Genomic DNA, 20,471 nt, shown 5'->3' with positions numbered 1-20,471 from the left:
ATGGATCAGAGTGGGAAGCTCTAAGCCATCCGAGGAGTTAGAGGAGGAAGATTCAATGGAGTCTTGGGAGGAAACACCCCAGCTCCAGAGGGGAAGAGGGGTTTGGCAGGAGACAGAAGGACCCCTGGCCACTAGGAGCTGATCCACTAACCTCATGACATCTACTTCAGCGAGACTTCTAGAGGAACAGACAGATAACCCAGAAGGGGATTCTGGCCTTTTGTCCTAAGTGTACATATTAATTCTGATTTCGGCACCAATGGGGTTTGCAGTGTATGCTGTGGTGCAGTAGAAGAGTTAGTGCCAAGTGGGAAACCAAAGAAGTTTGTGCTGGTGAGACTGGCACCGAGGTACGTGGTGCCAGAGTGGATGGTGCCAAAGGAGAAGTCTGTTCTGAAAGTCTCAGAACCCTAGCCTTTGGTTCCATAGAAGTGGTTGGAATGGAAGGTTTATGCTTTTTTGGCCTCTGGTAACGAAGAAGTCTGCACTGAGTGGCTTGTCTTGGTACCATATACTATTTTAGAAAGTGACAAATCACCCTTGGATATGTCTTTTTTGAAGGAAGACTTGATTAGCCCTTTCAATATTAATTTATTCCATCGTTCTACCAAAGCCTGGTTACTGAAGGCCTAGCAGACAGAAAATTCCTGGTCCAGATGGGCTGGGCTTAAGCAATATACACAGGAAGAGTGCCAGTCAGAGTTGGGCATCTTTTGTCCACAATCCTGGCATTGTTTAAAACCCGTAGTGCCTTTTGACTTTTCAACCATGTTGACCAACTGAAGGAAGGAGAGCCAATGTGCAGGAGCGCACACACACACACACACACACACACACACACACACACACACACACACACACACACACACACACACACACACACACACACACACACACTCATAAGCAAACAGGCAGAATGGAAACCTACCAACTATGGTAGACAGAGTTACCAAAAGATTGGTAAAAGAAGATATCCTTCTATTCCCATGTTGCAGTATTCTGTATATGGGGTTTATCCCTTCAGTCTCGCATGTGTATGGCCAGTATTCAAAAGCTTTCACTCCCTCTATGGTGCGTCAGATGTCAGGCAAGGCGGAGGAACGTGGGCCATAAAAGTGAAGTTGGCACGCACCAGCCCTCAGAACTTTTCAACCACCATTCGTATGCTAGGTGTTCCTGCTACCGCTGATGTCGCAATCGTTTTTGAGGTAAGTACCCCTTTGGGGAACCGTTTTTCAGTCCTTTCTTATTGTAACATTGCTTGTTAATATCATCCAGAAAGGGAAAGTGCCAGTGTGGACACCAGATCCTTCATTAAGGACACCCACAACAAGTGTTTCTTCTGTTTAGGTAGAGCTCACAATTATAAGGCCTGCCTGATTTGCCTGGCGTTCATGCCGAAAACTCTGCTTAGCTGGTTGCATGCGTTAACTTTGTATCTTGAGAACCAACGCCTGAAACTTCTTACGATTAGAATGGAAGGTCTTGCCGATGTTCCCCCAGAACCGCCTAAGAAGAAGGCCAGAACTTTACTGCCTTCGACTTCTGATGAGCCTCAGCCACCCGACTCCTAGCCTGTGGCCGACATAGGCCTGGTATCGGGAATGGGTTCCAAATCCACTTCTGCAGAGGTCGTGGGCACCATCCACAGATGAGAGCACATTTGCCGAGGCTATGATGATGACCAGCAATTCATGGGGAGTCGTCAGAGACCTCTGCTCCTTTACAGTCCCTGGTTTCTATGAAACTAGCCACCACTTCTTTAAAAAGAGGGGAGAAGAGAAAACATATTACTCCCTCTTCTGAAAGCATGCCTGACAGGCAGGCCTTCAGTCAGAGCCTGTTTAGTGCCTGTATGGCATTGAGGCCTACATCTTCCACCTGCACCCCTCTCCCTCTCCTAAGCCCTGGGCCAATGCATACAGATCAACCTCCTAGGGATAAGGAGGTCCTTTCAGACTTCTCTGAAGAATCCCTCTCCTACAATTCACAGCTTTCATCTCCTTTGGGATATGGATCCCCTGAGAAAGAGTCCCTGGAACCTGATTCCCCACTGGAAGATTTAACATTTAGTGAGACCATTAGCAGGTTGAAGGAACATTTCAAATGCGATTCCTCAGAAATGTCTGAGGTACAGAAGAGGTATTATAACCGCATTTAAATGGAAACACCTAGCCCATCTGCTCTTCCTCCCATCCTCCCAGCCTTCTTAGATGCCTTTTCTTTGGCATCCACTAATCCTGACTCTCAGTATCCAAACTACAAGCCCTTATGGCTACACCACCCTTTCTAGTTTTCCACAAAGACAGGGTTACTCTTGGGACAAATCCGTCCTTCATGCCCAAAGTAGTCAATGATAGGTTTCTAAATCAAGAAGTTATGTACTCATCGTAACATTCCATCTGAGTAGTTATAATTAATTTTTCTGCAACCTGTGGGTATACGAATCCGTATCGGATCCGAGCCGGCAACTTTTTTCTAGCATCTGCTCCAAGCTCCGAGCTCTTCCTCTTACCCATAATGCCCTACCATCTCCTATCTTTCCTCAGATCGAGTTTGCTGCAGCTGACAATATATATGCAACTCAACCCAATAACCAACCTGAAAACAGGATAAGGTCCGGGGGATGAAGGGAGGAAATGTTGCAGGAAAAATGAAGTATAACTACTACGATGGAACGTTATGTTGAGTACATAACTTCTTTATCTGAAGTAGTTAACTTCATTTTATCTGCAACCTGTGGGACAAAGTCCCTAGCTACTCCGATCCTGGGAGGTCCTTATGGAAGGATATTCCTGAGCACCGCAGAGCCAAAGGATGCTCTACCCCTCAAAAGTAGATCCAATTTGTTATGGGAAATGAAGGTATGTGAACTGGCCCATGTCGCTGCTGTGCAAATATCGTCCAAAGGTACCCTGGACCAAAACGTAGCAGAAGTTGCCATGGACTTGGTAGAGTGAGCCTTAACTATACCAGGAGGTAATAAACCTTTTGCTTTGTAAGCATGAGAAATGCAAAGAGTGATCCATCTGGCTAAAGAAACTTTAGAAATAGCTTTTTCCATAAAAGCTTTGGAAAAGGAAACAAACAATTGGTCAGTCTTGCAGAAAAACTTTGTTCTGTGAAGATAAAAACGAAGTTGTCTATGAACATACAACAAATGGAGTTTGTATTCACCTTTATTTTGAAAGTTGGGAAAGAAAACGGGCAGATTAATGGACTGGTTTGTTTGCTTCAGATGCCACTTTAGGTAAGAAGGAAGGGTTAGTACGGAGAGAAGTCCTATCCTTATGGAAGACCAAATACAGAGGCACGGCAGACAGAGCTTAAAGCTCAGAAACTCTGAAGTGATGGCGACTAGGAAAGTGGTCTTCCAGGACAAACATTTTAAGTCCACTGAAGCTGCAGGCTACTAATGCCTGTAAAACAAAAGTAAGGTCCCAAGGAGGTACAGAGTCCTTCACAGGGGGCCGTAGCAGAAAAGTATCTTTAAGAAAAGCCTTACACAAGCCTAGAGGAGGCTAAGGCCATGTTGTCTTCGTCAACGTGAAAACTGGAAATGGCTGCCAATTGTACTTTCACTGTGGAGGAACTAGCTCCTTGCTGAAAGATACCAGACAGGAAGTCCAACACCGCTGAAACAGGAGCTGTAAAGGGATCTATTTCTCTTTGATGCCCAAATGGAAAAGCGCTTCCATTTACTGCAATATAGTTTTCTAGTGGAGTCTTTGAGAGGCCACTAGAATTGATTTAACCTGGGATGAAAGACCGGGAGTCCTGGTGATTAACGGAACTGGAGCAGCCAAGCTGTTAACTTGAGGCTGCCCAGATCGGGTGGACGTGTCCCTGTCGGATGGGAGATTAGATCTGGGCAGGGATCCAGAACCCACGGGGGAGCTAATAGATGAGACCAAAGGAATGGGAATCAAACCTGGCGAGGCCAGAATGGGACAATGAGGATCACTTTGCACCGTAGTCTGCAAGCTTTCTGAAGAAACTTCAGAATGAGTGGCAATAGTGGATAAGCATACAGAAGCCCGGGGGGGCAAGCATGGACTAGAGCGTCTCTGGGGACTTCTCCTAGTGAGAGAATCAGAGCGAAGAACTCGCTGCACTTCCCGTTGGAAGGAGATACAAAGAGATCGCAGCAGGGCCGACCCCATGCCAGGAAAATCTCCTCCGCTACTGACTGTTGCAGAGACCACTCGTAAGGCATCAGAATGGCCTGACTCAATCTGTCCGCTAAAATGTTGGAGCACCCCGGGATGTGCATTGCTATCAAGACATCGACCGGTGGAAGTCACCCATTCCCACACTCTCATGGCCTCACGACATAGAGGGTAGGATCTGGTTCCCCCTTGCTTGTTGATATACCAGACGACTGACATGTTGTCTGACTGAATTGCAATCAGTCCGAGAGGGAGGACTGTATGAAAGGCTTCTAACGCTAAAAGTACTGCCCTCATCTCTAGAACATTTATGTGCAAATTGGTCTCTGTCTGGGACCATGTGCCTTGGACTGTCCTTCTCAAACAGTGTCCCCGCCCCACCCGAGTTGGGAGGCATTCGTGGTCACTGTGGTTTCTGGAGTTAGGAATACCTTCATCTGCAAAGTGTCTAACCGTGCCCCAATGAAGTCTAGAATTTGTACTGGTTGCAAATGGGATTTGTGAACATTGACTGTAATTCCCAGTAGGTCTGCTAACCAAATGAAATAATCTTGGGCTAGACGCAAGTGATGCTTGTTGTGCACAGCGAAGAGCCAGTCGTCCAGGTAGGGAAACACCTGAATACCCTGAAGCCTCAGGTGGGCTGCTACAACTGCCATTACCTTGGTGAACACCCTGGGGACTGTGGTGAGACCAAAGGGTAGGGCCCTGAACTGAAAGTGACTGGCCCCCAGCCAGAAGCGCAGAAACCGCCTGGAGCTTCTGTGTATTTTGATGTGGTAGTAAGCATCCTGAAGGTCTAACGAGCACATCCAGTCGCACTCTCAGAGATAAGGTAGAATGGACTGTAGAGTGACCATCTGGAATTTCTGTTTTGCTACCGACAGGTTTAATGTTGACAGGTCTAGAATGGGCCTGAAGTCCCCCATCTTTTTTGGCACCAAAAAGAACCTTGAGTAGACGCCTAATCCGGACTGATCAGGGGGGACCTTTTCGATGGCTCGTTTGAGAAGCAGCTTTGAAACCTCTAGAGCTGTGGCCTCCCTGTGAGTGGGTGGAACTTCCAGGAGGTGTTTTGTAATGTTTGGAGGGGCAATGAAAGGAATAGAGTAACCTCTGGGTATTATCTGAAGAACCCAGCAACCTGTTGTAATGAACTCCCATGCCACTGGGTGTAAGGACAATCGTCCCCCGACTGCCTCCAGAGTAGGACAGTCGGGCAACCCCTCACGACTGCTGACCGGGTCTCTCAGAAAAGGGTTCCGTAGACCCGAAATTCATGGGGCCCCCTGTACCTCTGGGTTGGCATCGATCTTGTCCCACTCTGCCTTTGGGGGAATAGCTGTCCTGAGAATCCCGGGAAAACTGAGATTTTCGGAACCACATCTTCTTCTCCCCTCTTTGATTCCTAGAGAAGGACCGCTGAGGGTTAGAGAAGCGGACTCCTACGGCAGACAGTCTTGCCGTCCATTTTGTTCTGGACCAGTGTGTCACATACTGTCTTCCCAAAGAGGGAATAGCCGTCGTAGGGAGTGTTGATAAACGACACCTTGAAAGGGTCTTCGAACTGACACAATCTGAGCCAGACATGACACCTCATGACTATGCCTGTCCCAGCCGCTCTAGCTGCTCCTTCTGTGGCATGGGAAAGTAGCCACATAGATGTATTTGAGACGGACTTCAGAGTAGACATTTTTGCCGAGAACAGCTGTTTGTCCTGCGGCGATAAAGACACTGGGGGCAGCTCAGTGAATTCCGAAGCAAGGTCTCACTGAAGTCTAATCACATGTGCCAAATAATTCAAGAGCACAGATAGAAAAGGTCGCTGAAGAGTATACACACTTCCCAAAGATATCCACCAACCTGGACTCCTTGTCTGTAGGGTGGACTAAGGAATTCTCCTGTGCTAGTTTCTTCGTTGTGGCCGCTGCGACCAACAGAGCATCGACTGGGGCTCCTTTCGACCAGGGTTGTGTATCCGAAGGAGGAGATAAGACCTTGTCAGGACATTTGGGGATGGGGTCTACGGTGTTGGGCTCCTTCCATGCCCTTGTGGTGATGAGGTCCACCAAGGGTTCTGCTTGTGGGGACACCCAGAAAGTAGATGGGCCCATGCCAAAGGCCTCCAGGAACACGGACTCATCCCCAGAAGTTTTTGGGGCTGACCAACCTCCCTTCTGGCGGAGGATTTCCATAATTTCTCAGAAGGAAACGTCTTCGGGAGGTGACCTGCGGGAACCTTCTCCTTCATTTAAGTCAGTGTCAGTGGTGAGGGACTCTGGGGGAGTCCAAGTGCCTCCTTTTGCACTTGCGCTTGCAGTGGCCCTCTTCAGTGGGACTTTCAGAAGGGGATCCGCAAGCCACAGGGGTTTCCTCAGGGAAAATGACCTGGGGATTCTCTGGCATGGGCTATCCCTGAGACAGGATGAAGGGAGTCATCACCAAGTCCAGGGGGGCCTGGGTGGTATCTGAGGGAAAGGGCTAGGGTCTCAATCCCTGGGAGAGAACCCTCTCCACCACTTCGAAGGCTGAAGGAGAAGTTCTCCCCGGATCCAAAGCGGGGACCGGAGCCAAAGACGAGGTAGCCTGAGGTCTGAGGGAATGGGTCGGGTCTGAAAGAGTCAGAGCTGAAGAATCCATTCCCCTGGGTCAGACTCCCTGTCCACGGCTCCAAGAGTCACTCAGATCCGAGGAACTCAAGGTAACAGCCGGAGTCGAGGTTGGAGGAACCATCGGCGCCGAGCTACCAGCTCTGAAGAACCTCTGATCCAAAAGCCCCAAAGCTGAAGCACGGATTGGGGAAGGAGAGATGGGGTGGAAAAGAGGCATGGAGGTTGCACCTCCAGAGGGAGAGGGACCTGGCAAGACTCCCATCTGAATTTGGGTCTGAAGAAATCTCCACATCATCCTGTCCATATCCATGTCTGATAGGCTCCGTGTCGACCTCGAAGAGGCCACCGACTCTGATCTGGCTGGTCTGCGCAGAGGGGTGGAGGGCCTCGGGTCCAAATGTTCCAACGGCTCCGGTGAGAAATGCGGTGACCGGAGCCGAGGAGAAACGTGCCTCATTGTCTTGGATGGAGGGCTGAGAAAGCGCTCCCTGTCTGGGGATCTCTTGCGATGCCTGTCTTTCTTTTTCTCCCTTTCCTCTCTGCGTCTTTCCTTTTCCTTCTCTTTTTCTTTATCTTTGTCAGACTCGCTGACTGAAGATCTGTCCTTAGAGGACCCATCGCCAGACAAAGAGGGAGGTTGAGTCCCTGTTTGGGGAGGTGCACTAGCGACCGAGGCAGAATCCAGCATGGCAATGGGGAGAAGGCCTTTGGTAACTAGCTTGGCCTTATGATCCCTAAGGGCCCTGGGGTTGAAGCCTGAATCGATAGCACACTGTGTGGATAAATGTGCCACTCCTAGACATGTCACACACAGAGTGTGACCATCAGCAGGGGAAAGCTTATGGCCACACTCTGTACATTTTTTGAACACAGGCTTTGGCTGATCAGCCATAGTCCTGCACTCAAAGGTAAAGGTACTACCTTCCCAACAAAAATCCACACACACACAGGTAGGGGAAGGGCAGGCCTGAGTACTATTCTACTACAAAAGAAAAAACTATTTTTATTTTACACTAACTACCAACGTGTTACTACAGAAGGGGAGGAAGGCTAATCCTACACAAGCACACTAGATATAGTCAAAAGTTTCCATTTACTATCCCTTTTTTAGCTCAGAGCAAAGGAGACCACGATGCACACTACTGGCGCAGCAAACGAGATCTGAGGGAAGATGGGTGATGGTAGGGCATTGTGGGTAAGGGGAGGAGCTTGGAGCTTGGAGCAGATGCTAGAAAAAAGTTGCCGGCTCAGATCCAATATGGACCCATATACCCATAGGTTGTAGATAAAATGAAGTTAACTACTTCAGATCAGGCCATTCAGCTACCTGTTTTCTTCCCAAACCCACAGGGAGACAGTGAGAGAGTGCTGCATTCCTTGGACGTGCATAGGCAGATCAGATTTTACCTGCACAACACCAAGGCCATCAGATAGACAGACCAGCTATTCATACCCTTTCATCCCAGAGCCCTGGGTATGGCAGTTACCAAGCAGACTATTTCTACTTGGATATCAAAAGCCATTACCTTTTGTTAACAGTTTCATGGCAAGACCCTGCAAGGGGCAATAAAAGCTCATTCCACTAGAGCAGTGGCATCTTCAGAAGCCTTCTTCAAGGGTTTGGATACCCCTTCTATTCTGGAAGCTGTCATTTGGACATCAGTCCACACCTTCACCAAGTACTACAAGCTGGACTTCATCTCCAGGTCCAGGGCAGGTTTTGCCAGGGCTATCCTGCAGGGATTCCTGGAATCTGCTTCTAGAGACCACCACCCCAACCTCATATTTGGCACTTACCCATATGCAGAATACTGCAACATCGGAATAGAAGGGACATAGAAAAGTTGTGTAAAGTCTTAGCATAACTATAGATGTCCTTCTCTTCCATGTTGCAGTATTCCTTCCCACCCACCTTCCCCTCTCATCGGCTACATTTCTTCCCATTTCGGGATGGCAATGATATAACATTGCCCTTACAGGACTGGCTCCGAATGGGGCTACTCTTCTGAGGGCTTGTGCGTGCCGACGTCACTTTTATGGCCCACATTCCTCAGCCTTGCCTGATGTCTGACGCATCATAGAGGGACTGAAAGCTTTTGAATACTGGCCATACCTACGTGAGACTGAAGGGATAAACCCCCATATCCAGAATAATGCAACATGGAAGAGAAGGACATCTATGGTTATGGTAAGACGTTATACAACTTTTCTTTACCAACTATGGTAAGACAGAACTACCTAAAGAAATAGAGAGGGAAAAAATTAGAGGGAGGGGTGCTACCAACAATGGTAGGGCCAGAATACCATAAGATACGAGAGAAAAGCACTCAGTCAGAAAAAGGGGTAGAAACAAGGACAATAGAAATCTGAGTAAGTGTATAGAAAAAGATAGGAATAACTATTAGTAAATAATGACATTTTTACTTGGCTGCAAGAGGAATGGCTGATGTGTCTTGCGACAAGAGTGGGAAAATGAGATCTGACGTAATATAGAGACAGGTATTATGGGTAGAGTCTTGGCTCTAGAGTCTTTGGCTGGCATGAGTTATATAATGGCAGAGTCAGTTCCGAAGATCAGAACAGAGTCCTAAGGGTAATGGATGAATGAAGATTGACAACATCAGCTGTCATAGCTTCATAAGTTCATAGTTAATTACTATGCTAGCTTTCTTAATAGCCCATACTAGGCCTATCCATTTTCCTTAATACCAAAGGTGAGAATCAAGTACTGTGCCTTTTGTCCATGAGTCATACACCTTAACCATTATACCAACCCCCAATCCTTAGATGTATATAATCCTTTTTCTTCTGTACTTATCCCTTTAAATTTTCTTTTTTGGTCTTTTACCAATTGAATTTTTTTCTATTTTTACTATTTCCCAGTTTGTCTTCAGCACTTATTTCAGAACAGTCTTCTACGTACTCTTATTTTTTTCTTTTCTAATTTTTCTTATATTTCATTTTTGTTTCCCTATTAAATGTTTTTATTACAAAGATTCTATGGGTTACTGTATTTTTCTTTTCATGTTTTCCAAGAAAATTTTCCATTGAAAAAAGTCGCAAATATAATGTTACAAAATGTCTGTTTGGTAATAAGAATAAATGGTATTAGCACTTTTGCTTTTACACCCAAAGGAGGTATTAAATTGTCCCACACTTCATACCTGTCTAGGTTTGCCACTTATCAGGGTTTTTTTTGGACCATCTGGAAATTAAATTAATTCACTAGTAAACCGGAAAACAGTGTTTTACAAAAAAAGCATAGTAAATTGGCTGATAGCAAGCATCATGTAGGAAAAAGAGGGCGTTCCCATCAGTTGATGTCATAGTGACACCACAAAATGGGTGGAACCTGGGTGGGAGAGGGGACAGGAATGGGTGGGGTTACAGGTGATGTGAGGGGTGTGGCCTTACTCTGATTTAAGCCACAAAGGTTCATAGGGGTGTACTAGGCTAATGGCCCTGGAGCCTTTACAAGCCAAGCTCATAGAAGTGCCCTGGCATTGTGCCACTTGACATTAGTTCCCAGTGTCTCTATCAAGTAGAGCCACTGGAGTGATCCCAGGGGTGAACTTTCTATTAACCCATCTACTCATCAAGATTTCTCTTGAAGAGGGTCAGTGAGGTGCTCTGCTTGACATGTATGGGAAGTCAGTTCCAGAGCATGGGCAGTCTCTGGGTGAGGAACCTGTCACTCCAGCATGTTCTGTTGATTGTGGTAATGAGGTTGAGGTCTCTGGAGCGTGTAGTGCAGAGGGATTGTGATTTTTTTTTAGATGTAGCATTTCCTAACAGAGCTGGGTCAGACATGGCTTTGTAAGACAGAGATCACCTCTAAGTAGGTGATATGAGACAGACAATAGCTGTAGTCTTTTCAGTCTGTCCATGTAGGACGTGTTTAATGCCTATGATCCTCTTCGTGAGGTACTTCTGTGGCCTCTCCAGCTGTTGAAGGTGTCTAGTGAGGTACATGCCAAATAGGGCATTATACTCTATGATTGGTCTAATGAGGGAAGAGTAGAGAGAGAGATGACCTCTTTCTTCCTGGATGCAAAACCTTTGGTAATGAGATGTGCCACATAGGACTTCCTGACCACAGTGGCAATGTGGGGGTCGAAGGAGAGGTTGCTGTCAACCTGCATCCCCAGATCTCTTATAATGCCTTTGGTGTTTAGTGGGCTCCTATCGATGTGGTAATTAGTGGGAACTGAGTTTTTACCAAAGAGGATGATGGCACATTTTTTGGCATTAAGCTTAAGGCCATGGTTTTGACACCAATCATTGATCTTGGTGAGGCCTTTCTGTTGATGTCTGCATCACTTGGGAGGTTAATAATGGCTCCCAGCTTGCAGTCATCTGCGAACTTGGTCAGCCAGAGTCCCTTTGTGTTGGCCTGGACTTCTGAGAAGTAGATGCCAAACAGGAGAGGACCCAAGACCGATCCCTGTGGGACTCCACTTGTGACTGGTTGGCAGTCTGACTTGGAGTCCACTACTTTCATACTGTGTGTTCTGTGAGCCAATATGCAACCCACCTAGTGATATAAGGGTTGATGTCTAGTTTGGTGAGTTTATCAATAATTCCCGAGTGAGGAATGGTATCTAAGGCCTTGGCCAGATCCGAGGTAGGCTGTATGCACTGCCTTACCTTCATCCGCAGCCCTGGTGCTGGACTCAAATAAGTCAACCAGGTAAAGCAGGCATTATCTTCCTTTCATAAAGCCAAATTGCGTAGGATCTAGAGTTTGGAGATTTCCTACATCTTTAATCAGGTCCATGATGATGCACTCCATAGCTTTGCATATCAGACTCGTCAGGCTAATGGGGCGATAATTCCCAGAGTCTGCAGTCACTCCTCCTTTATGGAGAGGGATGACTGTAGCAGTGCGCCATTCAGAAGGGACAAAGCCTGAGGTGAGGCTGTAACTGAACAGGGCACACAGATGTGGTGCCAGTTTGCTTTGTAGTTCATGTAGAACACAGCCAGGGATATTATTGGGTCCCATGGAATCTGTATTCTTGGCTTTGGACAATACAGCTTTAACCTTTGCTGCAGTAATGCTGGGTGCCTGGCATTCTTCCAGTATTGTGATTGGTCCTTTAGGGGGGGGTGAGAGGGGTAAATTTGGCACTGAATCTGTCTTTATGTTGTATGTTATATCTGTATGTTGGCAATATTTGTTGGCTGAGTATAGGAGGTACCATTGTGCAGTATCTCGGAGCAAATCTAGGTACTGGCGTGGAGGCTCTTGATATAGAAGACTTTGTGGCAACCCTATACCTGTACATTTCTTTGTCTTTACTTTGAATCCTTACCAAGTACTTCTGTTTTTCATTTTCTTCTTTCTTTTCTGCTACTCCCCTGCTGCCTTCTTTTACTTTCTCTGCATATGTTTTCTTTTCCATCTCACCAGTATTTTTCAGGATCGTCTGTGCACATCCTTTTATAGTTTCTCCATAATGTTCCCCCAGAAAACATGCCCTTCATTTTCTGGCTTATAGTGCATCACCATTTCTTTAAGTAAGTCATCGCACAACCCTCCCAAGCAGAGGTTTTTATTGTACATCCACCGTTTGCTGGCTCGTGTCCACCAAACAGATTTCTTTCAAACATCTCATTAGAATCCTACTTGCATCCTCCAGTCTCTATTTGCCTTTTTCCTCTATTTCTCTCCCCTCTCCATCATCTCTTTCTCGCTCCATCTGCCTCCCTGTTTTTCCAGGCCACCTCTATGCCTGGAATGGAGACAGGAAGTGCTCCTGCAAAATGGATCCCACTTAGAACAATGACAGGTAAGGGAAGTTCCTCGATGTCCTGGCCAAATTTTCCCTAGTAGTGTAAATACCACCTTAGGTCCCCCCCCCCCCGAAAAAATCTACTAACCTAGTGAGACTAACCCAGTTAACAAAAGATAAATTAAAAAAATATATACATTATTTGCTAAGGGGACAAGCCCACAACACCACAGCTTTATACATGCCAACTTTGAGATTGAAATACCTTGGTGAAAAGGGAATATTCTGAGAAATGACCATATCAGACTAAATATATACAAGTCTGCATTTTTGATAATTCAGTGTTGCTATACTGTGACTCACACCAATAAATTTTGGTACATCTGTTTTCCATAGGTTTTTATTATTGAGAGTTGTAATAAAATTTGATTAAAAAACATAGGCCTAGTATAGTGGCTCATGTTTGTTCATCCTACCTGGTTTAGTACATGACCTTGCTGATAATTCTGTGATATACTCCTTACCACTCTGATGCCATCCCATGAGTTACTGGTAGTACTTGGTAAGCAGTTTATCCTCCTTTAATTCCACTCTCACAGTGTTGGCAGAATGGTTCAGCAGCTGGGACATTTTTTATTAGTGCATTATGTGCATGACTACTGTAACAGAGGACATGACTTGAGAGTGTCTTGGTAATGTTGATGATGTGCCACTAATGCAGCAGAATACATCAATACTCAAGGCAGGCATCCTTATAGTAAGGAGACCCTGCTTCACCACTAAGATATTCCTTTCTGTACAAGTATAAAGTGGAACTAGCAGCAGGGTTTCTTTTCACTTCATTGATTGATTGTTCAGAAATGCACTCCATTCATAGGATGGTGAGCTAGAAGGAAACTGTCCTGTTTTTTTTTTTTTTTTTTTTTGTGTGGAGAAGGTTGATGTACCTTTGGCTTGACTGTTGATGAAGACAAGCAAATACATAATGGTACAATACAGAAATGTGTTTCAGGTGTGGATGTCATTTACATGTACATACTTAACGGGAGTGCATCAGGAAAAGAAGGTACAATTTGGGTGGGCTGTTGTGTGCATTCTGCACAAAGCAAAAAAGCACCTATAAGCCAAGGAACTTCAGGTAAAAATATAGAACAAAAGGACAAAAGCCAAAGATGTTCACCACAATGTTTAATGGTCATACAAAGCTTTCAAGTGCAACTCTTCCTCAGTGTATATAAAGCTTTGTGCAACCATTAAAGTTACAGTGAACATCTTTGGGTTTTGTCCTTTTGTTGTGTGCATTCTGCAATTCCATGTTAAATGTAGTATTAGTATCCTATTTAGGGCTTCTGTGCTTTTGATGCTGCAGTGAGTCTGAAAATAGAGATAGAGATTGGTGTTGCTCCATCCAGAGTCCTCAATCAATGTGGTGGAAATGGTGAAGGATATACTTTTGCACACCAAGGGTAGCATATAGATTACCAAGGGCTGAAGTAGATTGGGTTCAGGAAGAGGGGGAATAATTTGGCAACCATGGATCCTTGTTGCAAAAAGCTAGCTAGGATGCAGAGAACTAGCTCATGGCATGTGCCTTACTGCAGTATCTTTTGAAACTGAATACACAGAGCAATTATAGTATACATTTGTACCATGCAAGTTCACTTAACTGTTTTGTGACTTTTACTAATTAGCAAAATAAGGAATCAAATGTCGCAAATTCTGAGACTAAGCATCCATGTCCATTAATCAAAAAACAGTCCACAGTGCCTTCTGTTTATGAGTAGCTTTGCAGGCTACTGTATTACACTTAATCATTGATTATATCTGGAGAGTTTTGTGATTTCTTCTATTCAGTGAATTCAGTTTGGGATGTCCATACAATGCATGATGTGAGCTCCATAGTTTAAACAATTTAAAAATTAAGAACACAGTTTATTTATTTGACACCCTTATGTCATTGTTATTGTTTCAGCACTTTTGTTTTTCTGTGATGGGTTTCGCCCTCATCCCCTTTCAGTTAGTGACCGGTACCCCACAAATCCGAGGTTACAGATATCCAGTATTTTAAATTCCAATTAATTATGTGCCATTCTGTAAAAATTGTATGTTGACTCTTGAAAAGATGGTGTGGAACAGGCTGTACATTAAAGGTGTGTATAAAGAACAGTACTTTTGCTTTGTGGCATTCTTAAAGGCTTTTTCTCTTGTTTTCAGTGTACAACGTTCTGACTACCTTGAAACATTTGAATTCATGGACAAACTTGCAGAAAACTTGAAACTGAAGCTGGCTTCTCAACCTAAACTTTAGGTTGAGCTGCACCTTGGAGAATGTCGATCTTTGGATTGTATTTGACAGTCCTTGGAGTGAATGTTCCTGTTTTACAGACTACAAATATCTCTGGGAAAAATACTGTACTTTTCTGAATGCATAGTACTATATATAATTCACTCCCTTTTCATGCACTAAAATTTATCTGATTTCTGTAATAACATAAATGGAATAATTATGATCTTTAATACACGTGAATGTCTTTTTATAAGCTAATTATTTTACTGAACTAAATAGCACTGAATGGATGATAGCTTAAATAATGTTTAATGGTGTCCTGTCTTAGGTATATTTCCATCCATCTCTCAGCTTACTTGGTGACATTCATATTACTTCCTTTGATTCTAATTAGAGGCATTACTTCTTAGACCAAATGTACTTTACTAGTGTTGCACACAATTGCCAAATTAAAACATTCTGACCAGTTTAAGACCTAGCTGGTAAAAGGTGTATACTGTGGCCAAGATCCAGAGTAATGTGAGGAAGAAAAATGACTTTTTTCTGGAAAGAAATTTCATTTGCACCCTTGCTTGTATTGCAGTATCTATGTAAAAGTTCTGTGTAGTACGCAGTTGCAAAATTTGACACCATCTCTAAGAAGTTTTTCTGTAATTCCTGTATCTAGTTGTTATTGCTGATGAGCTGATATTAATGTTTTTTGTAACTGGAGACGAGAAGTAAATATTTACTAATCATTGGTCTTTTGAGAAAGAAATAGTTTCCTTTTTTGTCTTGTCATTTGGTTCCTCTTCCTTCACCATGTGGAAGAAGTCCCATCCATGACATATGTCTTGGACCAAATTCCCATTTGGCACATTGATCAAAAGCTACTGTTTTTCTCTTGCAGTTGGACACTTAGTGCAGGCAGATTAAATGCTGCAGTGGACTAGGCTTCAATAGCAAGCATTTTCTAAGCAGCTCTTTGATTTCTTTTTGGAAGACAAGCGCACAGGATGTACAGCAACACTAGTCTGTCCTTTCTGCACATAGATGGCTTGTGGCTCATGGGATCACCATTTCCTTTGCTAGTTATTTCCATGCACTGATTGCTGTCATATCTGTTCTGTAGGGAGCAAAAGATATAACTGTCATGTGTCTAATACCTCTCCAGTCCATCCTAACCCACTGGTATCCTAGATTCATTCTGAATCTGAAAAGCTGGAATCATATATTCAAATTTAATATTGTCATGCCAGCCTAAAACCATTGTTTTACAATAATGCCTTTCATGTACTGGTATTTCTGTGCATTACAGGTAGTTTTTGGTTTTATAATCTGTGAAAATAATTTTCATTGTTCTTATAACAACTTTACCTTGTTAATAATATTAGGTAATTTATTTGCTTGTTTTCCTTGACAGATCATTGTTGCTTATACTTGCATGTTCACCGATCTTAAAAATCTAAGACAAAACAGTAACAAGCCACAAATGAAACAGGGTTAAATCTCTTGTGTGTATGACATTAACTGTCTTGTTTTGCACACCACATTGGGATGATCTGATAAAGACTTCTCAAAGATTTGATTGTATAAAGGCAATACGCCTGGCTGGAGTTACTTTTAAATTAGCAGAGATATAACTGTCTCTTATTAGTTTGTTACTCCATTGTGTGAGCTGTACCAGGTGTCTAATTAAAATCTGGTGGAAAGCCAACCTATTTTTTTTGTTTTAAGATATCCTAACATACTTCAAACCTAGCACACAGACATGCTCATTTTTACATATGCATACATGACTTTAGTAGGTCCAGCTCAGTGAGATTAATTCATATTGGAGACCTGGAGAGAGACAGAAAAAAACACATAAGCTGTAGATGTCAATGTTTAAGTATTAACTACATAAATAAAACATTCTGTTGCATTGTGAGAAAAGCACTTAGCTTGACTTTCAAAAAAAATATATATTTTGGTTATAGTCCCTTATCTTAAGTATAGGAGTTTGCTATTTGCCTATATTGTCCAACTGCTTAAATTCCACTGGGGCAAGATCTAAGCAGTAGACCCAAGCTCCATTACACCACAGTTTAGGGGAATTTTCAGACTACCATACAATTTCTGCAAAACCTTATAGGATTCACATCCAAGCATATACAAGTGCATGCACACCATGTTCAAGCCATTGTCCACATCTATTGACTGACCTATGTGCCCGCTGGCACAGTAGCATACAACAAAAGTGCAAAATGACACCCCCCCCCACCCACACACACAGAAAAGAGAAACCAGCATGTGCAGTGTTGAAGGTCTTCAACAATGGCTAACTGGAAGGGTTTTTTTCTTATGTAACTCCAGCCTGACACAGTTCTAAAATTTTGGTCATTTCCACATTCGGTGGAAATCATGATGTGAAGCAGTAGGGTAGGAGTAAATACTATGCCCTTGCTACACTGGCATTTTTTGCTGCGTAAGTGGTTACACCACCTCCTGAAGTTCTTGTGTTCTGTATCTAAAGTGTTCTAAACTTGACAAACATTTCTGTAGTTGCCAGAACACTAGCTAAGACCTTCTTTGAAATTGCCTTTGTCTTTTTGGAAAGGAGTGCATGAACTTAGAGTGAGATGTCAGCAAATGTGAGAAAAAAAATTAAATTAATTCAATAGTATTACAATCACAAACTCCACTTGTACAAACAGTATTTGACATCAGTCCCTTAACTCTTTTTCCACATCGGATTGTGGTGTTGCTTCAACAGTGACCATCTACAGACAGTGTTCACACAACCAGGTGTCAAGCCATGCTGTAGTTCTTCTTCCAAATCACATACATGCATGTGTATTCACACCTGAAGCCAACTAGCAGCATTTGATTTGTCTTTATCTTCATTAATACTTTCCTTCCAAGTTGGAGTAGGAGGTCACCCTTGGGTTCCATCAGTGGTGTAGAATACTGTATAATAAATTAAAAGGCAGCCAATTATGTCCATTTGGGTACAGGGACAGACTAGCTCCTCCTTTTTCTTCTGAAATGACTCCAAGCCAAGCTAGTTTTAGATGTTATGGCAGCAATCAATTGCATATTGATGAAACAAGGGTTAGTCACAGTGATTTTACTTGGATTTTGTCCCTGAAGTTGTTTGGTCTCTGGGATGTAATTCAAAGACCCATGAACATTTCATTTGGACCTTATGAAATTTGTTGGTTGGAGTCTTTGCTTGACCTGTCAGTCACAGTCTTATTCAGATTAAGAATAGATGAAAGGTATTTGGCCATCTGGGTCTTATAATTAATGGCCTTGAAAGTAAGGGTAAAAGAAGTATAGAACATTTTTCCCCACCTGTCCATAGCCTTGTTGTCCTTGTCTGATGGTAGGGCATTAGCATTTGGCAATAGCTTACTTGATTTGTCTGAGGCCAGAGACAACAGAAGCATCAGCTACATGATTCTTAAAAAGAAACTTAAGAGCCTCTGGAACTTTGTAGAATCTGTCTGGCCTTTTGGGAGCTGAGAGGCGGAGAGTCTGGATCAGAAAGCATCGTTAAAGTCCTCCAGAACTTGAGGGACAGGTGAAGGGGCTGGGGTGACCACCAGTAAAAGACTGTCGGATCTCTTTTGGACATTGAAAATTTGCTTTGATTCCAACTCCTAGATTAGTACTAAGCTAACTGCCCTTGCGAGTCATTTTAAGCCTAGACAGTTATCCCTTGTGAGACTCAAACCCTGCACCTTGTGTTTGTAAGGCAAACACTTTAACCATTAGGCCACCCTCCCAACCCCTCAAAATGTTTCATCATGTTTACAGTGATCTCACCGAAGGAGGTCTCTTCCACAGGGAAATTAGATTAAGGGAATCCTCATCCCCTGAGGGCTCCTGACAAGGCGAGTGAATTTGAGAGGAATAAGCTAAGGAATGGTCATCAGAATCTGAGGCCTCCTCCTCCTCAGAAGTTGCTACTGCAGTAACTTTCTGTTGAGTGGGGTTGAAAAGGGAAGGAGGTTTAATAGCCATAATGGCCTTGACCAGGTTGTGAAAAATGTCCATCCACTCCTTCTCCCTAGAAAGAGAGGGAATGTATTTGGCTTTCTGTCATTTTTATTTTATTAGGGGTAACATACACCTTAACCAAACACAGAGGCTCTGACCCCCGATGTACCTCAATCAGTGATCGAGGAATTTGTCTATGTACAAGAATCTGAGGGATGCCCTCTGTCCCCTGCAAAATAACTGTCTTTGGTTTCCCCTTATCCATTACAACAGTAGTCAGTTCAGATGTGTGGTCCTCTGATGCCATACTGCCTTCCAGTGGAGTTGCAATAGATGGCGTCTGAGGTAGTCTGACATGCTGCGAGTTCTGTATCCTCTGTGGGTATGTTGGAATCTGACTGGGCAGATTGGACCTCGGGCATAGGCCTCTTGAGGTTTTTCTCTTACGTGGACAATACATCAGATGTGGGATCTGTCATCTTAGGCTGGGCCAGCTGCTTTAAATGTTGGGTCTCTAAAAATGTATTCAAGGATGATAAATAGGATTGTAATGTCTTTGAAACAAAGGACTGAGAGATGGAACAAGATTTGTAGTCGGGTTCTGTGCCCAAGCAAAATAGACATTGGGAATGGAGGTCTTGCTAGGGTATCTGCCTCCCATGTTCACACTTCCCCTCATAGTTGACATCTAACAGAATTACAGAAGACAGTACCAACAAGAAAGTTCCCTAAAGGGGCACTGATCTGCATCTGAGAAGGCTTATGGTACAAACAACTGGGCGAAGACCAGGCTGATGAGTGTGAGACCTGCATTCAGGCTGGCAATGAGATAATCTGAGGATTTATGCTCACACATCCATTTATGTACCCCCTACACTCATGAGCTGAGGTCATACATTGGATATATGCCTCTGGGAAGGTTTAGGCTTTGGTACTCTGGTCTGACATCAGCGATGAAAACATATATGTTTGGAGTACTGCAATAGTGATTTCAGTCAGAACATCCACAATGTGTTTATTTACTTACTAAACTTTCTAAATTATTGCAGTTTTTGATGAATTTAACCCTTGGTAAAATCTGACGTATAGTCTTCATCCCTGAGGTACCCAGGTTGATACAGTTGTAGGTCCAACAGGAGTATGGAACACATTACAGACCTTGCTGATTACCTGTGGCTTTATATGAGGGAACATAAATACTCGAATACTTTTTCTTCTGCCAGTTTTAATTAGCTGTTTTGTAGTGGGTATATACCAGATGTCTCTAACATGGAAAACGTATAAACTGTGCAGTCACTATGATGTGCAAACTGCAGATTTTCATAAAATTTACATTGATGACAGAAGACATTTACTCCTTATACCACAGTAATGTTAAACTAAATCTATGGATTTGCATAATTTATTACTAAATGATATTAACAGCATGAACATACATAGTGTACCTTTCTATTACATCAAAAATATATATTCACTTCCAGTCTTTTTTTCTCCCTCCTTTCAGCAGCTTTACTTCTTCTGAACTCCTAAGTTAGCTACTGTACTAGGCAAAAAGAAAATACATTTGCTAAAGTAGTGTATACTGGAATATTATTTACATTAAATGCATTCTTGCCATACTGTATTAAATGAAAGAATATAGTAATATATTAACTTGGATTCATAGGGGTGTGCAGCGCTATATTTTTTTAAGAATTTCTCTATG

At 43.5% G+C, this 20,471-nt stretch overlaps 1 protein-coding gene across 2 annotated transcripts in view; it reads left to right on the top strand.

Annotated features, from left to right (window-relative positions):
* The window catches only part of IDH1 (isocitrate dehydrogenase (NADP(+)) 1), a 385,831-nt gene extending 369,332 nt beyond the window's left edge, over positions 1-16,499 (top strand). For both annotated transcript variants that reach the window (XM_044075944.1, XM_044075943.1), the window contains exon 9: positions 14,731-16,499. In XM_044075944.1, the coding sequence (XP_043931879.1) occupies positions 14,731-14,824 (94 nt within the window). In that variant the 3' untranslated portion in view covers positions 14,825-16,499. The remainder of the gene's footprint in view (positions 1-14,730) is intronic.
* Positions 16,500-20,471: the final 3,972 nt, after the last annotated feature.

Source organism: Protopterus annectens, chromosome 6.part1, assembly GCF_019279795.1.
Source record: "Protopterus annectens isolate FY-2018-M chromosome 6.part1, PAN1.0, whole genome shotgun sequence".
NCBI lineage: Eukaryota > Metazoa > Chordata > Ceratodontiformes > Protopteridae > Protopterus > Protopterus annectens.
This window is presented reverse-complemented; position numbering and strand designations above follow the sequence as displayed.